This window comes from Heptranchias perlo, chromosome 11 (assembly GCF_035084215.1).
Source record: "Heptranchias perlo isolate sHepPer1 chromosome 11, sHepPer1.hap1, whole genome shotgun sequence".
NCBI lineage: Eukaryota > Metazoa > Chordata > Chondrichthyes > Hexanchiformes > Hexanchidae > Heptranchias > Heptranchias perlo.
In genome coordinates this window covers 41172085-41196721 of record NC_090335.1, presented here as the reverse complement: position 1 = coordinate 41196721, position 24637 = coordinate 41172085, and the positions used below count along the sequence as shown (strand labels likewise).

At 43.1% G+C, this 24637-nt stretch overlaps 1 protein-coding gene across 1 annotated transcript in view; it reads right to left on the bottom strand.

The window, feature by feature from the left end:
• Window positions 1-24637, bottom strand: part of epha6 (eph receptor A6) — a 475249-nt gene that overhangs the window by 98952 nt on the left and 351660 nt on the right. Inside the window, exons 4-5 of the mRNA XM_067992840.1 lie at window positions 21819-21943; window positions 18346-18508 (exon numbers count right to left, since the gene is read on the bottom strand). Of these exons, the coding sequence (XP_067848941.1) occupies window positions 18346-18508; window positions 21819-21943 (288 nt within the window). The remainder of the gene's footprint in view (window positions 1-18345; window positions 18509-21818; window positions 21944-24637) is intronic.

The window sequence follows — 24637 nt, the reverse complement described above, 5'->3', positions numbered from 1 at the left end:
TGAGACTCTGGCAGCATCTTCTTCCTTGGTAAAGACAGGTGCAAAGTACTCATTTAGTATCATGGTTATGAGGATAAAATATAGTTAGAGGGTTACAGATAGTATCACATATTTGAATTGATACTTCACCTGGCCCTGTTTTTCCTTTCCAATTTTGTGCTCGTTAAAGTTGACTGTGCTGGAGAATGAAAATGTTTCCACTTTTCCACGTAATTTTCAGCCTTTCTGCCCAGCAGAAATGAGGTGGGCAATGACCTACTGTTGCGTTGCAGTTGTTGGTGCGGCCATGACAATGTTCACCGGAGCCTACCGCTGAACATTGATTTCTCTCAAGCAAAAAATTCAGAGGTGAACGAATTTTTTCATCATTGTGCTCCAATACAGTTTTGACACACAGGAGCCAATTTCCTTGACCTTTGCACCTGAGGAATGTCCCGTCATGAATGTGTCACGATCAGGAAAAAAGTGCAGAGACCCATTATGCCAGGTCTCACCCGCTGTGGTTTCTGGGGCTTCCCCGGGTTGGTGGAGCTGGGCCAGCAATTGGTGAAGGTTCATCGCTGACATGTTAATGAGGTGAAAGGAGGCATTGCTAGCCTCTTGCCTCTTTTTCTGTAGATACACCCAGAAGTAGGGGAACCCCAAGAAGTCGATGGAGGGATTATGCCGGGCCCACGTCTCAGACTGGGGTGCCTGAGGATGTATCCTGGCAGCAAGCAGAAGAGGACCCTGAAGATGTCAGTGACCCACCAGATCTTTGGGCCTTGAGCATTCCTGGCTGCAGCCAGTAACTCGCAAGGCCATCTGCTAAGCCCACAGCTACAGATCTCCCAGATCTGCAACTGTGCTCCTTTCTCTTACCCAGTTTTCTAGCACCAAACCATGCCGAGAGGGGGACAGCCTGCACCAGGGTGTCCCTGGGTCCTATTAATGGCGTCGGGCACCAAAATTGGCCACATCTCAGCACATCACACATGAAGAAGCACATCGCACATGAAGCACATCGCACTTCAGTTCTATTGCTCTTGGCCCCCTCACCCATGGCACTAGACAAGAAAACTGTCCACACAATTTCATTTGCTGTATGTTAGCATTGATCATGGTATGGAGGAGACATACCATGAATGCTGGATGTCTACATAGAATTACAAGAATGTACAGCACAGAAACAGGCCATTCAGCCCAACTGGTTCATGCCGATGTTTATGCTCCACGCGAGTCTCCTCCCAGTCCTCTTCATCTAACTCTATCAGCATAACTACTATGATGCCAGGATACTATGTGGCGGTCCTTGGATTGCCACGAGTGTGCAATCGATTTCCCCCTGCACCCTTGAGAAGGCAGCCAGAGAGGTGAAACAGACTGCCCGCTCATTCTGGCTGTCGTCGTCGCGGGGGAAGTTCACACAAGTGGATGCTCTGGCAAACAACCCATCCATTATCTGCCTTACACATTTATGTGCAGCCGGCTGAGAGATCCTGGAGATGTCTTCAGTGACACACTGGAAGGCGCCAGAGGCAAAGAAATTGAGGGCAGTGGTGACTTTGACAGAACGGGCAATACGTAGCCACCAGATCCAGCAGGAAGTAGCTTTTCTTGAAGGAGGCTGCAGATGTCTGCGACCATCTGCCAGCTCAATCTGAGCCTGTGCGGGCACCGCTCTTCAGATAGGTCAAGGAAGCTGTGCCTCTGTCAATAGACGCTCGCACATGGGTTGTGTCTCCTGTGACCTTGGTCCCTTTGATGCTTTCCTCTCTGCTGTTCTCTACTCTGCTCCCCTCTCTGCTGTTCTCCACTCTGTTGTTCTCCAGATCTGTGTTATGCACCTTTCATTTGTGCACCTGCAGATCCTGCCACAGCACGACGTCACTGACTTGGATGGTGATTGTCCTCCTCATCCGATGTCCTATGGAATACATTCATTGCGCCCCCACCCCCATCCTGATTTTGTCTGAAAACCTCCAAAGTTCTGAAAAAACTGTATGAACCCAAGAACCTTCTGCCAAACGTTAGCCAGAGGGAACTGAGACATCTGCTGTAATCGCTGAGCTTTAATTCACACCGGGGTACTCAGAACTTTAAAGACCCCCATGAACTGCGGCTCAATCTCACCTCCGTTTCACTGGTGACTTTCCCAAGCCCCGGGAAACCCGTGCTGGAGGCATTAAATTCGAAGGTCTGTTAAAGTCAATTTAAAATCGCTTCATTAACATCTGATAATCAGGTAAATCGCTCTGATAAGTACCCACCCGCCCGCATTAATTATCGACCCGCTTCCAGTGAATAGGTTACTCGCACGCAGCCAAACGTGCCTCCATTAAACCCGGAAGTGGGCGTGTAGGAGCCGGGTTGCAGAGGCGCTGCAAAGTTCTATTATTTTAACTTCCCACCCACCCCCAACCCACCCTTTCTCAGAGGTTAAAATTCTCCCCATTAAGACTTCTTTATTTTTCACACAGGTTTAACAAAGTTACGTTAAAGCACATTCTAAATGGAGCCAGTAACAGTAGTAATGAAGATTAGTACATAATTAGCAGCGCAGTACTGCAGTAACATTTACGATGTAAGAATCTCTCTGTAGATTTGAAGATTCAAATAGTGCCTTCTATCAGGTAAACTTTACTATAATTGTGATGCTCCCTTGTGTACTGTAGCCAATATACTGTGTATTCAATTAATTGCTGCATCTGTAAAAATTAAAGTTAGATCATGATCTAATCCCACGTTGACCACTACAGTGAGAAATCTGTGTTGTTATATTACAGCTGTGGCCAATTACACAGGGCAGTCGATGCTCAGTCATTGAGTATATTCGAGGCTGAGATCGATAGATTTTTGGACACTAAGGGAATCAAGGGGTATGGGGAAAGGGCGGGAAAGTAGAGTTGAGGTCGAAGATCAACCATGACCTGAATGGCGGAGCAGGCTGGAGGGGGTGTATGGCCTACTCCTGCTCCTATTTCTTATGTTCTTATGTTCTACACATCTGTTATGAAGGATTACACTGCTTAGTTAATCCCAGTTCAACTCGAACTTCATGTGACTTTTACAAATTGGCGTTATTTTAAGGTACTTTTAACCAAGTTTAATGTGGCTTGAAAAGCCAAGAAAATCACCATGTGTACTATATATAAACTTTTTTATTTGTATTTATTTATCTTACATTCGCTGCAACTGGTGGCGGCTCCAACTTTGGCAGATACACTGTAAGGTAAATTAGGTGGCTCAACTGCTTTAGGAGATGCTAAAATCTACTCAAAAAGATGGGTTACACTGGTGTTTTCAGAGACGGCAGTGATCCTGAGAGCAGTACAAACTATGCCAATGGAGGGAGCAGATGCTTTTCTGATCACTAAGGGGTTGAGCCATTCTGCTTGCCCCACGAGTCAGCAATGGCCTCTTGCTGGCCTCTACAGCCCTTCCCCAAACATTGGGGAAGGTACAATGGCCAGAAAATAAAATCAAGTCAAAAGAGAATAAATACAGACACTCTGGGGTAAATTTTAACCCAAAGCGAGGGTGGGTTGGGGACAGGTGGGCAGTGAAAATACTCCGTTTTCGGAGCAGGACTGCATCAGACACCCAGAAGTCTCGCTGACACTTAAAGCCGGCTGTCTGATATTTAAAGGGCCAATATAGGTATTTAAACCACTTAATGTGATTAACATTTTGTGTATTGAGTTACACAAACCATTTTAACGTCTCCTGAACATGTCTCCCGTGACCTCTGAAACATGCCATGGAAACGGAGACGAGTTGCAGCCGGCCCTCATTTGGACCTTTAAACCAGTGATTGACACGTGAAGAAAAGGTGAGTTTTTGTAGCTGGACAAGCAGTTCTCTCAGACAAACCATTTGCTGGGAGTTCTTGTGTTTTGACTGAGATTTCTTTGTTCACACTCAGAATTCTTGTGTTCAGATATATTTACCTACATTTTGGACCCCCCCTCAAACTGACAACATCAGGACGGGGGGCACAATGGATTTATTCTATAGTACATCTAAGGAGGAGGCACATCACTATCTGTGGCAGGCAGGCATGCAGGTGCACAAGACAGAGGTGCATCACAAAGACCTGCAGAAGAGCAGAGAGGGGACCAACAGAGGGGCCAACGTCGCAGAAGGCACTACCCACATGAAAGGGCGTACAGGCAGAGGCTGAGATTCTTGGACCTCTCTGAGGAGCAGAGCCTACACAGGCTCAGATTGAGTCGCCAGGTGGTCGCAGACATCTGCAGGCTCCTTCATGCAGAGCTGCTCCTGGCTGGGCCTGGTGGCCACACATTGCCTGTCGCACTCGATTTTTTCGCATCAGGATGCTTCCAGGGCGCCATCTGTGACATCTCCAGGGTCCCTCAGTCGTCTGCACATAAGTGTGTACGACAGGTCACGTATGGCTTGTTTGCCAGGGCATCCGACTACGTCTACTTCCCCATCGATGACATCAGCCAGACTGAGAGGGCAGTGAATTTCAACTCTCTGACTGGCTTCCCACGGGTACAGGGTGCAATTGATTGCACGCACGTAGCAATCTGAGGACCTGCACATGAGCCAGGACTGTTCATCAACCGAAAGGGATATCACTCCATCAATGCGCTGCTATTTATTGACCACTAGAAGAGATTTCTGCAGATGTGTGCCAAATACCCTGGCAGCTGCCATGATTCCTTCATTTTGCACGAGTCCAACATCCCGGCCCTCTTCCACGCACAAGACAGACTTAAGGGCTGGCTCCTTGGAGACAAGGGATACCCCCTGCAGACGTGGCTCATGACACCTGTGAGAAACCCCACCAACGAGGCACAGCAGCGGTACGACAGTCACATCACCACCAGTTCTGAACAAGCTATAAGAATGCTGGCGATGCACTTCAGGTGCCTGGATTGATCTGGGGGAGCCCTTCAGTACTCACTGGCGAGGGTGTGCTGAATAATAGTCGTGTGTTGCGTCTTGCACAACATCGCTCAGCAGAGAGGGTAACAGGTGGAGGAGCTCCACTGCGCTCTTGAAGCATCCTCATCTGCCGACAACATTGAAAAAGACAATGAGGAGGAGTAGGAGGAGGAGGAGAACAATGACAAAGATAGGCAACACATCACCAGAGCAGCGGCGCATATGGCTGCTCGTGATGCCAGGGAGTCACTCATATCTGATAGGTTCTCATAAGGAGATCTGCAAACTGAAGATAGTGAAGAACTCAGACTGCCTGGAACAACCACCAACACCAACACCAGCACCCCTCCCTCCGCTTGCACAAAAAAGTCCTTCAACCACGCATTCACCCATTGTAAACGCGCCCAATGGGTGACATCAAGTCTTGGCGTTCATGATGAAGCACATGAAAGGGCACTTTCATAAAAGGGACTCAAGAATGGACAAGACGTGGCAGTGGTGGTGGCAATAATTATATTAAATGTGCATGTAAGAAGAAATAAATATAAATGAAAAACATGACATTGTGTCAGACACCCTTGTGCGTACCCTTGGTGATTACAAAACCTTCGCCTTTCCCTTCTGAGCTCTTTTACATAGTGCATCCCCTGTGGCTTCAGCAGAGGTAGTGGCAGGGTGCTCAGGTCCCTGTCCTGACTGCTGAGATGCTCTCCTCCTACACCCTCTGGATTTTGGAGCCCATGAGGGCCCCGCCAAAGACTGCTTCACCTGCACCTGTACAGGGCAGACTTGGCCATCGGGAGAGGTGGCAGCATTGTGGGTACCGGTTGAAGGAGGGACAATGGGTGAGGCGTGGGAGCACTTTGAGTGGAGACCCCACTTCCATGTCCCCTTTCACCATCATCCCTCTCCTGGGCCACGGCCACATCACTCCTATCACTCTGCTGGACAACAGTTTGGAGGACATCTGTGATGCCATGGAAGGCCACTGCTAAAGTATCTGTCTGCCTGTTTAAGGTGGCAGAAAAGTTGGCATTCTGAGTCCACTTGGCCGTTGTCATGGCCTGAATGGACTCATTTGTGAGCCATGCTTGAAGCTCAATGGGGGCTGCCGTTCCCTCCATTGCAGACATTCCCGCATTTACATGTGCCATCATTCCACTAATGCTGGAGGTGGACTCCTCCATCCTCTCCGCTATTGTGGAGAGTGTGTGATACCTTTTTCATTACCTCGCAAAGCTGCAGCTGTAGCTCTATCATTCTCAATCTCAATGATGGCCCCTGAGGTTCAGCATCTGTGCCAAGCTGAGCAAAGCTTGGAGAGGAGTGCACCCCCTAACGCGTACTCTCCGCAGTTGCCCCTGCCACCAGTGTCTGCTCGTGCTCACTTGTGAGTGGTGAATCACCAGGTGACAACCCAACTATCTGCCTAACAGGACCCACCGAAGTGCCAGTATCTGCGCCGGATATGATGTGACAGTGCGCCCTCAGGCGAATGGAGCTCCTCTGAGGAATGCCCTCTTCCATGACGCGTGCCTCCACATCAAACCTTGAAGGCCCTGGAAGAGAACATAAAGCAATATTAACAATTATCGCAGAAGTTAGTTTGCAATGAGCATACTGAAGTGTGCAACAGGTCAATCATTGATAACATCAATTCATGGTGTGTGTGAAGGATGTTAAAGTTCTGTCACCAGCCTTTTTTGCGGTGCCAGTCTTGTCATTTCCGATGGCCAGGTATTCAACCGTGCGGCTGAGGTCCAAGGCCTCCTCCTCCGCCTCTGTCAGGGGCCCTGTTTGTGGTGACACTCTCCATTCCTACTCCTCTCCCGTGCATTTTGCGCTCTCTTCCCCTATAAGGGGAGAAAGAACAGATGTGTGAGTGAGTGAGTGAAGGTGACAATGCTTTGCTTTGGGTGAGGCTGCCAATGAAACAGATGCATCAGAGGGTGAGTATCAGACAGATTCATCACATTGCATCAGGATTGGGGTGAGTGGGGGTGGTGGGTTCACAAATGGGAAGGTGAGGAAGTGCACAGAAAGTGAAGGTAAGTTGATAATGAGAGTTAAGTGGGTATGAGGAGTGATGTGATGGAGTCGGCTTGGCAGGACAGAGTGAGGGGGGATGGGGTATTATACAGCACAGGATGTAGGTGAATCAGAAACTGTACTCACTTTTCCTGACCTGGTTAGGTCACTAAAACGCTTCCTGCACTGCACCCACAACCTTGCCACATGTTCCTGTTGCTCAGCTCCTCTGCCACCTCGAGCCAGGCCTTCTTGGTGGCAGAGGCAGGGCACTTCCTCCGATCAGCCGAGTACAATATCTCCCTCCTCCTCACACCAGCCAGTAGCAACTCAAGAGAAGAGTCGTTAAAGTGGGGTGCTGCCTTACTCCTTTGATGCTGCATCTCTGCACATTCCTCCTTTCTCACTTAAAATCCATGCTTGCAATGGCCCTTTAAATACTCCAGTTCCCAGCATGTCATTCGGTTGCACAGTACACCCGCTGTGCAGCTTGGAGATGCAAAACCCGGAAGTTACATTAAGGGCCTTCAATTTAGTCGCAATTGCTTGAGCTGATAGCCGGAAAATTTTGGGGGGTTTCCCATGGGACTATTCACCCCCCGCCCCCCCCTGCTGAATTCATGCTGCCATGTTAAAATTATGCCCTCTGTTTAATAACATGAAAATAAAATTAGTCAGCTATGCAGGCATGCTCTGTGGAAGTGATATACAGAAGCTCAGATGTACTCCCCAGAGAAAATCTAATTATATCTAAGGAGACGACATATATTTGCTTGAGGATCACTTTACATGGAAGAAATACAAAAAAATAGTGAATTCTAGAAATCGTCTCACCCTTTCAATATAGCAATCCACTGCCTTCCCAGTATGGCATCTAGCTGCTTCTTAAATGAATGTCCTTGTTTCATCCGCCCTTCCTGGCTACTCATCTGTTGACGCACCTTCTGCGTAATGAAACACACCCTGACATTTGTCCTAAATTTGACTTTCGCAAGCCTCAACCAGTGCGCTCTTGTCCTGCTGCCTTGACATATCTGCAAGACATTTGCTTTCTAAAATGGAGAAATTCCACGCTGACCACGTGGAATTTCTCAAATACTTGTTAATTATTTTATATAGCTCTATGAAGTCCTCACAGAGATGTCTCTTAGAGGCTGAAGGGCCCTACCCCATCAAAACATTCTTCGCAGACCTTTCATCCAACATTTCAATTGACTGATGGAAATGATTTTGTCTCTCTCTGGGTAAGAAAGCACAGTGCTCTTCTCAAGGTTTAGGGTGGTTCAGGGTAACTCGAAAACTTCTCCAGAAAAGTACAACCACCACAGAAATGCTTCAGTCAAACTATAGACTGGATTGTTACTGTTATCACCATCCTGGGCATTATCTCCTGATCCCACCTCCATCATCACCTGGCTGGTCTGTTTATAAACATTTTTCTTGAAACATTGAGAAATAGGTTCACAAAAGGCTGTGGGAGAGTTGGAGTCCATCCCAATCCTGTTCTAGGGTTCATCAGCCCCTTTACCGTACTGTTCCAAGGAAGTTAGAATGTGGAACTTGCTACCACATGGAGTAGTTGAGGCGATTAGCATAGATGCATTTAAGGGGAAGCTAGATAAGTACATAAGGGAGAAAGGAATAGAAAGATATGCTGATAGGGTTAGATGAAGTAACGAAGAGGCTCGTGTGGAGCTAAACACCGGCACAGACCAGTTGGGCCGATTGACCTGTTTCTGTGCTGTAAATTCTATGTAAGTTTGGAACATCAATCAGCTTGAAAGGAAGTGGCAGAGATCACATGTGGGTCATTCAGAATGCAGGGCCCTGGGCTGGGATGGGGCTGTGAACAGCATTGATTTGAGGCAGCTCAGGCTCAGGTAGGGAATGGACAGCCTGGACTTCCAAATGGTACAGGTGGGGCAAGGGGGTATTTGGGGCAGTGACATTTTAAGATTTAAATAAGTGCAAATTGACAGGAGTATCCTGTCAGTGAGTAACAGATTGCCTCGCTGTGTTCCTCTCTCTGTGTTAACTACTGGCTCCAGATAGATTCTCTGATGCTATAGGGCCAAGATAAAGATGACAGGCATGTGCACTGTAAAACATTGGCGAAATAAGATAGATGCATGGACCCAGCTGCTTATAACTCACAGATGGCATGCAGGAGGGCAGAGGAAAAAACTTATTAAATTTTATTTTAAAATCTGATGGTACAAAGAACACAGATGAACTGAGGAATGAGCAGAGTAGGGTTGTTTGCATGCTATTTATTTACGCAGGTCAAAAAGGCAGCGAGCCAAGAGAGGTTGCATGTGTTGGCAAAGCTGGAGCTCAGCTAGGCAGGGGATGCTGAGTCCTGAAGTATTGGGAGAAGGTGTACCTGAAGCCTGGGGAGATGCATTGGGCCATTCAGGGGAAAGTTAACAGTGTTTAGCAGATGAGATGAGTTAGTCGATAGTTAAGTTTCTGCTATTTTTCTGAATTGTTGTATTTTTATGTTGTTATTATGTTACAAAGTTACAATTTGTTTGCTGCATTGTGATTGGTGACATTTTTCTTTGGGTGGAACAGGATTGGGGAAAATAATTAAAATCGGGGAGAAAAGTTTTGCAAATGCATGATTGGTGAATAGTGCAATTAGAAATTAATCAATAAGAAAAGAGAAAATACAGTTACTTAACCAATGAGGAAGAAGATAACATTTAAACAATCAGGATTTAAAAAAAACTGTCTGACCTTTTGATAGTTTTAATCCATTGATGATGATGTAAATGATGGTCATGATATAAATATAAGTAGCAGAGACACATCTGGGGTAACTATTATAAGGACCTAACTCTTAAAGTAACCTTCACCTCTAAAATGATTATTTTTTGTCTAAGGCCAAATTCAAAGTGATTTTTTAAAAATAAGTAAAAATACCAATACATATTTCAAAATAAACCACAGAGATAGGTGCATACTGATGGCTGAGATGCAATCTGCTTTCAACTTCAATCTCAATATAACCTTCGGAGTCAATCAGAATACACGGTGAAATTTGAAGTCTTTCTATTGTTTGAACACCTTGTGTTAATTTGTTTCTGACATTGAGCTTGTTGTACACTTGAGGACTGTAGGAAAAGCTGCAATAAATGACATTCTGCATGATAATGGTACATAAGACAAGTTGCCACTTGAACTGAATTTGAATCGAACCAAAATGATAACTAAATTGGTACACATCAGGTGAAAGAAAGTTTGCTTCTCCTGTCATCGTCAACAGTATTGTCACTTGAAATAGCTCCATCAAAAATAGTACACATCTTGTTAACTTTCACTTAAGTACAGATGTGAAAAACCTGCAGAGTGCTGGATGGTTAAAATGTACTGATATGTTTGTGTAGTTTTAATTGGAATCCCAAGCTTAATAAAAAGTGATGAATTGGTCAAATTATCCAGACTAGAGTATTGCTTTAATTGTAAAAAGCAAGGATACTTTAGTTTATGTGTTATGCTTCAAAAGTGCATTCACATGACAGATAAAGTATGATAACGTCAACGTGGTAGAAAGAGACAAAGAATAAAAGACTACAGATGACTTATTGAAAATGTACTCCAACAGCCCAAATTCGTACATTGCAGAGTCTAAACTGATTTTATATATTAGTTCATCCTCATTATATTTCTTTATACTATCACATAAAGTCATAGACTTAATCCAGAAAACATATGAATATTATCTTCATATAATAGGAAATGCAAAAGTTTATTTTGCCAAGTATGCACTGTAATCCTGGGAAGTGAACTTCACTATTTTGTTATAATGTTACACAAAAATGGAATCTAAGGTTGTGATTCTGAACTTGAATTATGATATGTTAAGTAGACTAAGGCTGTGACTATTCAAATGTCAAATTAGGAATCAGATATAAAACCCCTAGATATAAATTAAAATCCATATCTATTTCTCCTACAGTAGATGCTAGGTACTGTTTAACATGGTTAGCACATTGACACAGAATGACCTTGAGCATATTTTACAATATCTATGGTGTGCTCCATAGTAATTTGGGTGATGGCATGGGCTCATTATATTTGTATTCATGAGGGTCTCTAATCAGATTTATCAGCCATAGATGTAAAGGGTATTCCTAGACTCCCAACAGCCATCTTTCATTCTTTCAGGACCTTGAAAGAATTCAGGCATCATAAACTGGGGTAGAATAAAGCATAATAGGAACTCCATGGATATTGGCCATTAACGTGCAATATCACATTTCTGTAGTTAGGTATCAGCTGGATGTTTATAGAGTAAAATCTCTTCCTGTGCATGCAGGAATTCAGATTGAGGTGTTGCAGCCTCATGCCCACATGGGTGCCATTTATAACGTCCTGGATCCTTGTGAAGTCAGCTCCCAATAAAGGCTTCAGTCAGTGCCTCCTTTCCAATGGGAAAGTTATGAACTTGTGCTGTGCAGGATTTAAAGGGCTGTAGCAACAAAAGAGGCAGGCATTCTCTGATTTGTTCTTACTACATTCATACCAATCTTTTTGCTAAAAATATCTCTAAGGTCAGTTGTAGAGCAGAGAACCTCTCCATTTTTCTCAGATACAGATGTGGAAGTGCTGCTTCTGAAGGTCAGGCACAGGAGAGAGGCCCTGTTTGACAATCCACATTGTGGGAGAGAGGCCATAAAGGGTATCAGAGATGGGGCAGTAGAAGGGCATGTGACAGCTACGAATTCAGGATGAAATTCTGCTTCTTTTCCTTCTCTTTGTGTTGTACCTGCATTAACTGTCACTGAACCATATGATGAAACTCTCATGTCACTCCTTCTCCTAAAAGTGGCACATAAGCTACACTTCTCAGTAAACTATTCTAATCATTAAGGTTGGCACAAATGTGTCTTGCAGCTGGTAATGGGTTGTCTTTCTCATCCTCTTCAGACTGCTGCTGTTCCTTTTGCTGCCCATAAGCATTTCTCTTCCAGGGTCTCCATAATAATGCTTCTTAGTAAGGCAAAGTTATGCAGCATATAACCATAGTCCTTGAGACCCCAGTAAGGCTATATTGCAGGACAATTTCAGATTGATCAAGGTACCTGAAACACACATTCAACATGTTGATGGTGTTCTCAATTATTACTCTCTGATGCATTAAAAGATCTTATTATATCATTGCTCAGCTTGTGTCCTGGGAAACAACATCTGTAATTTGCAACAGCTGTGGAGGATAGCCAAGATTTCTCAGAAGCCATTTCTGGGTCAAAGCTTGCAGGCATGTTGGCCTGCCTTAAAATGAAAGCATTGTGCCAACTCCCAGAAAAGTGATCCTTTACTTGCATAATGCGATTCTGCTGGTCACAAACAAGCTACATATTGAGACAGTGGAATAATTTCCTGTTGACGTAGGTGGCTTTGAACAAGGGAGCATGTTTGGCAATTTGGGTGCAATCTAAAACTCCATGGATTTTGTGGAATCCTACCACTGTGTAAATGGGAATGGCAGCCACACAGCAAATGGCACACAGGCAGATGGATAGCCACTGGCAATAGCAAAAAAACAAAAGAAGAGCATCAAAATCAAGTCAGAAATAAAATTTCTGGAAATCTTACAAATATAGCTGCCAGACTTGTCAAGTCCATCTCTGCCTTTTCTATAGTGCCTAACAATCTTAGATGCCTATTTAAAGCAAGTGAAAACAGAAATGAGGCAGAACAAAATTATGGAAAATGTGACATAGGATATCACCACATCGTTACTGCCTCATTTGCAAATGCCAACCCAAAAATGGGCACGCAGTTCGCTGGCCACCAGAAATGAGAGCAGGAAGAGGCTCTGAAGTGGGCAGAGCTCTGTCAGAATGGAATTCCAACCCATTTTAAAATCTATGCCATCAATTTAGACTGGTAAAGCGGGTAGTCCCGATTGAAAAATCTAGACTAACGTTTCCTGTGGCTGGGGTCGGCTGAAGTTCAGGTCTGTAGAGGTTAAATGTCATGACAGATAGTCTGGAGTTTTATTTGGTAATTTGGAGATCAGGGAATATTTGTGCAAAACGTTCTGCCAGTAGATTAAGTAAATGAATGAAGCAAGGTAGATTTTACTTAGTGCATGGAAAAGGCTTGATAGATTGAATGGGCTTTTGTCATTCTGTGGTTTCTTTTGTTCTTTTTCAAAAATTTTCATACATGTGACAGGATCCTCATCACACTCCATGCACTTCACTTGCTATCCTTCACAGACCACTTGATTTCCAAATGTTCTCAAGTACTTAATTATTTTACTAACTTTCTCTTATATAATATATAAAACATCATATCTTGGGTTAATCCACCACACTCCAGGCATCACACACCAAAAATCACACTTTGTTACAAATGCAAAACAATTTTAAAGAATGCCAGAATTGACCTGGAGCCTGGAACTTACAAATACTTTCCGATCTGCAATGTCCCCTGACCAAACAACAATTAAACTCTGGCCTGCGCCTTTTGTATTGTCACATTAACTGGGCACAATTCGACCTTAGCAGTAAGATAAACCATTGTGCAAAACATGGTAGAACACTCCTGACTTAACAAAATAACATATCATCTAACTTACTGTGAGAAACACCATAGGAGATCTAACAACAACAACTTGCGTTCATATAGCACCTTTAACGTAGTAAAATGTCCTAAGGCGTTATAAAACGGGAGCGTTATCTAACAAAATTTGACACCGAGCCACATAAGGAGGTATTAGGACAGGTGACCAAAAGCTTGGTCAAAGAGGTAGGTTTTAAGGAGCGATTTAAAGGAGGAGAGAGAGGTAGAGAGGCAGACAGGGAATTCCAGAGCTTAGGGCCTAGGCAGCTGAAAGCACGGCCGCCGATGGTGGAGTGATTAAAATCGGGGATGCACAAGAGGCAAGAATTTGAGGAGCACAGAGAATTTGGAGGGTTGTAAAGCTGGAGGAAGTTACAGAGATAGGGAGGGGTGAGGCCATGGACGGATTTAATAACAAGGATGAGAATTTTTAAATCGAGGCGTTCCACGACAGGGAGTCAATGTAGGTCAGCGAGCACAGGGGTGATGGGAGAACGGGACTTGATGTGAGTTAGGATATGGGCAGCAGAGTTTTAGATGAGCTCAAGATTATGGAGGGTGGAAGATGGGAGGCCGGCCAGGAGACCATTGGAATAGTTCAGTCTGGAGGTAACAAAGGCATGGATGAGGGTTTCAGCAGCAAATGAGCTGAGGCAGGGGCGGAGACAGCGATGTTAAGGAGGTGGAAGTAGGCGGTCTTGGTGATGGAGTGGATATGTGGTCGGAAGCTCATCTCAGGGTCAAACAGGATGCCAAGGTTGCGAATGGTCTGATTCAGCCTCAGACAGCGGTCAGGGAGAGGGATGGAGTCGGTGGCTAGGGAACAGAGTTTGCAGTGGGGACCAAAGACAATGGCTTCGGTCTTCCCAATATTTAGTTGGATGAAATTTTTGCTCATCCAGTATTGGATGTCAGTTAAGCAATGTGACAAATGAGAGACAGTGGAGGGGTCAAGGGAGGTGGTTGTAAGAACATAAGAACATAAGAAATAGGAGCAGGAGTAGGCCAATCGGCCCCTCGAGCCTGCTCCGCCATTCAATAAGATCATGGCTGATCTGATCCTAACCTCAAATCTAAATTCATGTCCAATTTCCTGCCCGCTCCCCGTAACCCCTAATTCCCTTTACTTCTAGGAAACTGTCTATTTCTGTTTTAAATTTATTTAATGATGTAGCTTCCACAGCTTCCTGGGGCAGCAAATTCCACAGACCTACTATCCTCTGAGTGAAGAAGTTTCTCCTCATCTCAGTTTTGAAAGAGCAGGCCCTTATTCTAAGATTATGCCCCCTAGTTCTAGTTTCACCCATCCTTGGGAACATCCTTACCGCATCCACCCGATCAAGCCCCTTCACAATCTTATATGTTTCAATAAGATCGCCTCTCATTCTTCTGAACTCCAATGAGTAGAGTCCCAATCTACTCAACCTCTCCTCATATGTCCACCCCCTCATCCCCGGGATTAACTGAGTGAACCTTCTTTGTACTGCCTCGAGAGCAAGTATGTCTTTTCTTAAGTATGGACACCAAAACTGTATGCAGTATTCCAGGTGCCGTCTCACCAATACCTTATATAACTGCAGCAATACCTCCCTGTTTTTATATTCTATCCCCCTAGCAATAAAAGCCAACATTCCGTTGGCCTTCTTGATCACCTGCTGCACCTGCATACTAACTTTTTGATTTTCTTGCACTAGGACCCCCAGATCCCTTTGTACTGCAGTACTTTCCAGTTTCTCGCCATTAAGATAATAACTTGCTCTCTGATTTTTCCTGCCAAAGTGCATAACCTCACATTTTCCAATATTGTATTGCATCTGCCAAATCTCCGCCCACTCACCCAGCCTGTCTATATCCCCTTGTAGGTTTTTTATGTCCTCCTCACTCTCTACTTTCCCTCCCATCTTTGTATCATCTGCAAACTTTGATATGTTATACTCGGTCCCCTCCTCCAAATCGTTAATATAGATTGTAAAGAGTTGGGGACCCAGCACCGACCCCTGCGGAACACCATTGGCTACTGGTTGCCAGTCCGAGAATGAACCATTTATCCCAACTCTCTGCTTCCTGTTAGATAACCAATCCTCCACCCATGCCAGAATATTACCCCCAATCCGGTGATTCTTTATCTTGAGCAATAATCTTTTATGTGGCACCTTGTCGAATGCCTTCTGGAAGTCTAAATACACGACGTCCACTGGTTCCCCTTTATCCACCCTGTACGTTATGTCCTCAAAGAACTCAAGCAAATTTGTCAGACATGACTTCCCCTTCATAAAGCCATGCTGACTTTGTCCTATTAATATGTAATATGTTGTGAGGTAGAGCTGGGTGTCGTCAGCGTACATGTGGAATCTGATATTGTGTTTTCGAATCCTTTAATGTTTAAAAAAGTTTACCAGTGTTACCTGATTTTTCTACATTTAAACAATAAAAGATATATTAAAATATATAACAGGTACAATATTGCTTCGTAGTGTTGCATTACTGGTTTTATATTACAAGCAAAATTACATAATTACACATGTAGTGGCCCACAATAAAGCGACACTACCAGTACAATATCCTTCACTATGTAGACATGTATTTCCTAGTGTGTGTCTTTTCACACCATTGAAGTGTAGCAATGTTTTAATGTTGCATGCAGCATGTCACAGGTACAACAAAAGGTGCAATAACAGAAGCTACATATTAGCATATTGAAGCATATTGGTCATAACTTGACCGTTCGGGTGCCTTCAGGTGGCATATGGACATATCTGATACGTATGTAAGATAAATAAATTGCAAGGTTAAGATGAAACAAAATGTAACTCATCCACACTCATTTAAGTAATGCACCATGCTATAGTGTAACATGTAGGTTTGTGTTAATACAGAATTTCTTTTGGTATTTTGACATAAGCTATTAACACTATACCTGAGCAGCAGTAAGGCTTCAGCTTCCTCCAGTGTCAGCTGGTTACGATTCAACACTAATGTTAACAATGTAGTATTACCTTAGAATTTTTCACAGAATTTTGGTTGGTAACCAAAATACACATATTTAAATAAAACAAATTATTATAATTTTAATCAAAAGGAAAAATATATGCCATTTTTATGCATATAAAGTAATTATGCTAATATTTGCTACTTTTTTCCCTTTTTCAGCAAACTCATTTTGTTTAATTTTCAGGTTTTGATGGACTGGTCAACAAGAGAAAATGTAACTTATTAGGGAAACTTCCCTTTTCGACTGCTTCATTTTGTATGAGATTCTAGAGGAGAAATGCCAGACAAATGAGCTGCCAAGTAGCAAAACTCTGTCCCATTATCTTGTAAAAGAAATATTTGGCAACAAAGTACTATTGCCAACTTCTATCCCATGACATGGTTTTACTGGCACACAAGTGCAACAGTCATGGAGAAACGCTTCCCCTCGGGCACTAACCAGTCTTTTAAAGAAAAGGGAAGCAAGTCAGCATAACAAGAACTAGGAAAGTGCCAAATGACTCTGTGCATGGCAGTTGTGAGCTATACCTTATTTGTGCAATATAAGTAATTTGAAGTATTATACTTATATCTTGGTATATTTGGGTAAATCAATTTTTAATGAGCCTGAATTCAGATGTAAACTAGTATCCAAAAACATTAGTTGAATTAACTAATATTAGCTGGAATGCAAGGGATGTAAAAGAAGCAACATTTTGGTTGCTTTTATTTGGATTCGGATTTGATGATTGTAATCTACTGTTGACGTACAGGTTTTGAAATTATCAGAAAAATAAGATTTGTTTTCAATCTGTTATGCATGTGACATGGGCATCAATCACAATGGGCATGATTGTAAATGGGAAAAATGGGTGGGTTGGGGGCGGGGGGGGCAGTAAAAATTTTACAAATCTAAAACTCGCCTCAACCCATCCGTTTCCAGTTTTCACGGAGGCAGAGCACGGTGCGGGTGACCAACCCGCTCTTAGGAGGCAGGTCGATCTGTAAAAGCTTTCAAGGAGGCTGCGAGCCTCCATTTTGACAGGCTTTTTGTTTTTAACCCCTGAGGGCCGGGATTCCTGGGCCTTCTACTTCACGCCATGTGAGAGGAGGCGAGAAGGCCCGAAACAGCAGGTAAGTGCCTTTATAGCACAGCTTGTGGGCCTGGAGGAGCCAGAGTGCTTCCCCCAGGCCCAACAAGCCTACCTGCAGCAACCACCCCCACGATCTCCGACTCTCCACCCATGATCTCCGATTGCCCCAACGATTTCCAATCCCCCCACGACCCCTGATCCCCCCAATGACTGACACCTCCAATGACTGAGCCCCCCGATGACCGACCGCCCCCTCGACGATTGAGCCCCCGATGACTGACCCTCCTGACCCTTGACCCCTGGTGAATGACCCCCCCGATGACTCCCAACCCTGTCTACCCCCCCCCCCCCCCCCCCCCCACCATGACCACCCCCCATCTAATAATTAGCTGTTCACCAACCTGTCAATCAGGCCGGCTTGTCAAGCGGGAAACAGTCATAAAAAAATAAAAGATGTCCTTACGTCAAAATCGTAAGAACGTTTGGGAAATCCGAACTTCTGGGTTTTCCCTCAGGAGTTCCACACCCTCCCCCACTCCCTTGATAAAATCATGCCCAAAATACCTTCATAGCACATCATGGGATAAAACTGTTAGGTAATAATGAACTGCCTCAATAAGAACTGTTAAAGTTTTGTTAATCTTTTAGTTTACAAGTTTATAGATTATAAAAAAGAAATTATAGTTACACTGTGAAATAGAACAATGCAAACAAGTAACAGTGTGTCCAAATGTTAAATCAAACATAAGTAAATAGTTATGGGCAACAATCCATATAAACCTACATTCATCTCCGGTTTCAAACTCAAACTTCTGACTGTAACTGCCATATCCAGCTGCAGTCCGGGCATGGATCTGAAATACATATTTCGTAGCATGCTTCAGTCCATTAATGATTACACTGGAAGATTTGGACCTTGTAGAGGAGTAGCTGAGTTGTTCGTGTTCCTGCATGAAATTAAGGATAAATTACATGAAGATCAAAATAAAATCTACTGCTGATTAAGTGGCTGCACAAGTCTAACCCATTCCCCTCCCCCCAACAGAAATGTAAACATTTTGTATTTTTTTTTGTAAATTTATTTGGGTGAATTTTGTGATCCTTATGATCAGGGATGTCAGCACTGGGGAATGGATCTAAAACTGTTTTCCAATGTCAGTAACCATCACTTCCAGTTATAACACAGAACAGATGTAAAGCCCCTTCCGTGCTTCCTCAGAAATGTTCTCGGTACACTAGGTGCAGCAAAATTGCAAACATTTTCCTTATAAAACACAATTTTTTTCTATATTTAGTTTGCAGAGGAAATCTTTGCCAATGTGCCTTGACTCCAATCTCAGAAGAGCATGTCATCCTGGGGCCTGTCTTAGTGAGACTGCCAATTTAGTGAATTGAATTTCGTACTAAATTGCCTGCAGCTTTGTACTATAGATTCTCACAGGTAGCTAGATTCAGATGATGAACACATATTTTACTTAGAACCCTTATATCCATCAGGGAGAGAAGACATTCATCTCATCAGTCTGAGCTACATTCTAATTCAAGTGTCAGAAGTGAAAGAATGCTGCTCAAACCCAATATGTAATCCAGTTTCCAACATTAATTAATTTCATTGGAATCCACAACTATTTTTAATCAATTTTGGTAAGAAACTATTAATGGTCTTTAAAATCTGAAATGGACATAACGTATAAAATAAATGGGCTTGCGTAAAGAACAAACAGTCTTCGTTAGTTAATTTAATGAAACAGAATGCAGTAAAGTGTTTTACGAAAAGTCCTTTCACAATTGGCCATTGACCATTAGAAAATTGGTGTAAGTAACTGCTTTGTCCATCAGATGAATTTTTTTGTATCTATGAAAGATAGGTTGTTTTGAGTGTTCAGTGTGGATGTTTAATAGTAATTCCAGACTCTTCTCATCATAAAATAATAAGCAGTCGGGAGTGAGTGTTGAGACTGGAAGCCAATTGCAGGTCTCAGACATCATTTGAAACCTAGGACTACATTACAACCTTGACTTCACTCCTCTATAACTATTGTCATAGACTCTGTGAGAATAATATTGTAACCTGAGTTAAGCTGCTGCCGTCTGAGAGTGTCCTGCCATCTGCACTGTGACTTAAGAGAAATGACATGCATACGAATATAGATATTCTTCATCTGTCTGTTCTTCCCACAATGTGCTAGTATATTGATATACTTCCATTCTTTTTCTGTGGTTACTAGTATATCAGCAGTTGGAATAGAGTGACAGGTTGCTGATTTTTCAGTTTGTTCTGCCTTATTTCAGAGGGGGCTTGCTAGCTAAATACCTGATGCAGTTATTTCCATAGCATCTGGGGAGGAGTTGTATGCTATAAGTGTCTGTTTTCCTGGTGATCTGCATGCCTGAGATGACCAGCTGTTGGTGATCTAGCGGGCTTTGTGAGCACATTATCTATTTTGCTGGTAATCTTGGGAAGCAATTTTCATTCAATTCTCCAAAATTTGGGTTGAGATAAAAGATTTTTTTTCCCAGTTTTAGTGGTCAGGGAGGGGATGGACTGAGGTGGGGTTGTGAAGGGAAGAGCTATGAACAAGAACCTGTACTTTGAATGAATTAGAACTAACCTGATGATGAACATTATTTCTATTGCAACCTTCTGTGACATAGTGGTGAATTGTAGCATTCTGATAGATTACTTTAACCTGGTGAACTTCCCATGGCATTGCTCATGCTAAATCAGAAGATATACTGTTAATAATGACAGGAACATTATAGCATGTAATGGACAACGTATTATTCTGTTGCTAAGAAAGTGTTTAACTGGTCCTGTCACTTTCAGGTCATTTCTGTAAATGTTGAGAGGTCAAGTTAGTGGTAAATTGTTGTTGAGGGAAGAGAGCAGATTGGGATGTGCTGGTAAATCTAATTCCAGCAAATAAATGGCTTTCTTTCTCTTTTTGGTACCTTTGACACTTTAAAGTATGATGGGTAAAGTGCAACTGATGTTATTGACGTAAAACATACTAGTGGATCTCCCATGGCACTGCTTATGGTAGGTAGAAGGCTACACTGTTTTAAAGGACAGGGTCATTACACGATTTAACACACAATACATTGTCCTGTTGCTGAAGTGTAGCGGTGTGTAATTTAGTTTGTCCCTTTAATGCCACAAGGTATAATTGCTGTGTCTTCCTTTAGTCAATTGGATACTACTCGTACTTTGCCAGATACTCAGGTCAATTAATGGCTATACCAGCTTTCTCTCTTTTTACATAGCATTTTTAAGTATGACTTCTTAAGCCAATTAGAAGCTATTTTCTGTTGACAAAGAAGTTTCTTTGTAACTGGGAATGGCTTCCTTTCTCTTTTTATATGGTTTTAAACTGTGACACATAAATTTGCACATGTACAGTGTTTGATGGATACTCAAAACTTTTTATTTATATATATTGACATCCCAGTTGCTAATCCTGTAAAGTGGATGCCATCATACATCAGTGACATGCAGCTCTCCGATATCTGCTGCCACCAGCTACTTCCAACTTAAAGCAGATTTGAATCTAATCCAAATGCAGTTTAAACACTGTTAAAAATAGCAGCTGCCAGGGAACGGTATCAGTGCTGCAATCTCAATGTTCAATGATGGATGGATGGAAACTGCTGCATGCTTCACTGTGATGACATCATTTGTGCATATCCTCAGGTTCCTGCAATTACTTTACTGCCTTGTAATCATTCCCAGGTATCCACTGCTGTACACATATCTAGGATTGGTATGGCCAATAGATAACTGAGACTGATGGTTTGGAGATGATGCTACTGTGTTGTAGCCTGATCTTCAGTCCACACTCCCGGTCAGCATGGTGCCCCACTGGAAGCAGAGGATTGGTGAATTTACCATTGTAATTGTCTGTGGGATTTTACTTGTTGATGCTTTGATACAATGTCAAAGTTAACAGTGGAAGCCAAAGGGTGAACAGTCCACACTTGTGCTGTGCTTTATTACTAGCAATGGCCAGTACTAGAACAGCCAATCACAGCAACAGAAAATCAGGCACAGTTAATTTGTGTTTCTGTTTCTTTAGTAATCATCATTTAGAATTTTAATGGGGAAGGAAATATTTCAATTCATTTAAAAACACTGCCCGGAATTTTTACCCAGTTCTTTAAACTTTATAAGGTTTCATTGTGAGGTTGTCAATTTTCTAAGCTGTGAAATGTCTCAGGAACTATGTATTCCGTACACTGACATTTTCAATGGATCCTTACTTTTTCATAGTACTTTATCTCGTAGTCCAGAATGATTCCATTTGGATGCTCTGGCTCCTGCCATGACAGACCAATAGTGTTCTGGGATGCCCAGTCTTTCCTCACAAACCCAATCAGAGAGGGAGCTGAAAGGACAAAAGGTGCTGTAAAAATATTCATAGGGAAAACCAGCTCAAGTGAAACTTTGGCTTTTGGATCAATTTAGCAGCGGTTGTCACAGTGCTATAAGGCAACATGCTATTGTGGTTATTTCAATTTCACAGGTGGACACTCTCAGTCTCTTCTGTACCACTGTTGTTGAACTTCACAGTCTGCTGTGCTTGACCAATAACCCCTCTGACTGTAGTTTCTTCAGTGGATCTAAGCGGCTTATTGACAACTGGGTCGCAAAAGTTCCACTGGGGCACTATTTTACTTGTTTGTGCTTAGAAACGCGGCCACCGTACTTTAATTTTGATAATATAGTTTGGCATGGAGCTGTCAGAAAGATACTACCACGGTTATTTCCAAAGCAGAGCAAACCTCCATAGTAAAACCAAACTGAACATTTATGCCACCTATTCTGTTTTTTTAAATTCATTTTCGGGATGTGGGCATTGCTGGAAAGGATGACATTTTATTGTCCATCCCTAGTTTCTGGTGGTGGTGGGTCTTCTTCTCGAATCCCTGGTAGTGGTTTGATACAACTAAGTGGCTTGCTAAGTCACTTCAGAGGACAGTTAAGAGTCAACCATGCTGGTGTGGGGCTGGAATCACATATAGGCCAGACCAGGTAAAAACGGCAGGTTTCCTTCCCTAAAAGACATTAATGAACCAATTAAATTTTTACAACAATCCAACAGCTTCCTGGTCACTTTTACTGGCACCAGCTTTTTTATTCCCAGGTTTTTAAAACTGAATTCAAACTCTCAAACTGTCATGGTAGGATTTGAACTCACATTCTCTGGATTACTAGTCCAATAACATGACCACTACACTACCGTACCCATTCAAACACATGGACACAGTAAGCTTTAACAGGCTCCTGACTGAAAAGCGCTAATGTGAGAATCATATCTGCGCAATAAGAAATAAAATGGTAGAGATGCAGAGTACATTTTTAAGAAGGGAAATTTATGTTGTTATGAGGCTGCTGTGGCTCCCCTCCAGTTGCAAGTATGTGGAGTATTACTTAGTGTCTTGTTTTACACCCATTCTCAAAATTATTTGCATTATTTTCTGTGGCAAACAACAAGAACTTTTTTGAAAAAAATTTCACCTCACTTTTCTGCCCATCTCCAACACTATCACATGTCTTATATAAGCCTGGAAGAGAGGACATGCTGAACTCTGGAGTCACTGACACCTGTGAATTCTAAGCCATGATGGACAGGTATGAGGAGGTCTAATATGGCTGTTTCTGATAGATGACCCTCTAATCTTCCTCCCCCACCAGAGATAGAATGCTCGTGCTGTTGAGATGATAGGTAGCAAAATTCACCCATTGAGGGAAATCAAATTCTAGTGACAGTCAAGGCTAGGATTCAAACCCAGGCTTCTGAATGGAAAGCCAACACTCCAGCATTAATTACCAGCTAGACTAATACATTTCATTTACTACATGGTTTCACATTCTATTATATGGAGAATACTCAAGATATTCAAGGCAGCTCTAACAAAAGGGAGCATTTCAAAAGTACTGATCAGAACAACTGATGTATTTTAGTCACTATACTGAGGTGAGCTACCTATGTTATTGATGATACTTGACAGCACACGTGTGGTCAGTATAGAATAAGAAAATGTTACTTCATGGTCACAAAAAATGTCACATGGACACAAATTTGGAAAAAAAATTCCATGTGCCATCCTCCAAACCAACCGTAAATCTTTAGTTCAAAGGCTTTTGCTCTCCTACCTCACTTTTCCCACTAATTACAGACTTAATACAATAGGCCTTCTTCAGTTTTAAAAAATGAACAAAAAAACTTTGAAAATTGTTCAAAATGTCTGACATATGAATTAAAAGTAAACTGCCATTCCAGTTTTATTTTACTTTCTTTAAACTTTCTTTAATCAAATCCTTCTGTCATTTTTAATTAATGCTAGTGGTATCCCATGACATTGCACATGGATTAAAAAATAAAGTTTAATACTCAGGGCTGAAGTAATGGGCTCGATGTTACCAGGGCTGCGGGTTCTTGGCGGGGGGGCTATCGGGCGCGTGGGTAACGCGCCCGGCGAAATCAGTCAGCCACCCGCGCGATTGTAGCCCAATTGGATTCACTTACCTGTCCTCCGGGTTCCCCACTGCTGATCTGCGTGTCGGGCGGGCTGCGCATGCGCAGTAAGATCTGTCAGCTGGAGGAGCTCTATTTAAAGGGGCAGTCCTCCACTGACAGATGCTGCAACAAATAGAAAAAATTACAGCATGGAGCAGCCCAGGGGGAAGGCTGCTCCCAGTTTAATGATGCCTCACTCCAGGTATCAATACACGGGGTGAGGAGAAGGGGGAGGACAGAGATCTTCCCCCCTGGCGGGCGGGAGGAAGCGGCCTGCCTCTGCCACCAAGAAGGCCTGGCTCGAGGTGGCAGAGGAGGTCACCTGCACCACCAACATATCGCCCACCTGCATACAATGCAGGAGGCACTCCAATGACCTGAGTAGGTCAGCCGAAGTGAGTACACTAACTCTTTCCCCTACACTCCGTCTGCCACATCATCGCCCCCACCCCACATCTCCTTCTGCACTGCCAACACTACTCTGTCACATCACCCCTCACACCCACTCAAACCTCATCCTCATCTTACCTGCACTTACTCACCTCGCCAGTACTCATC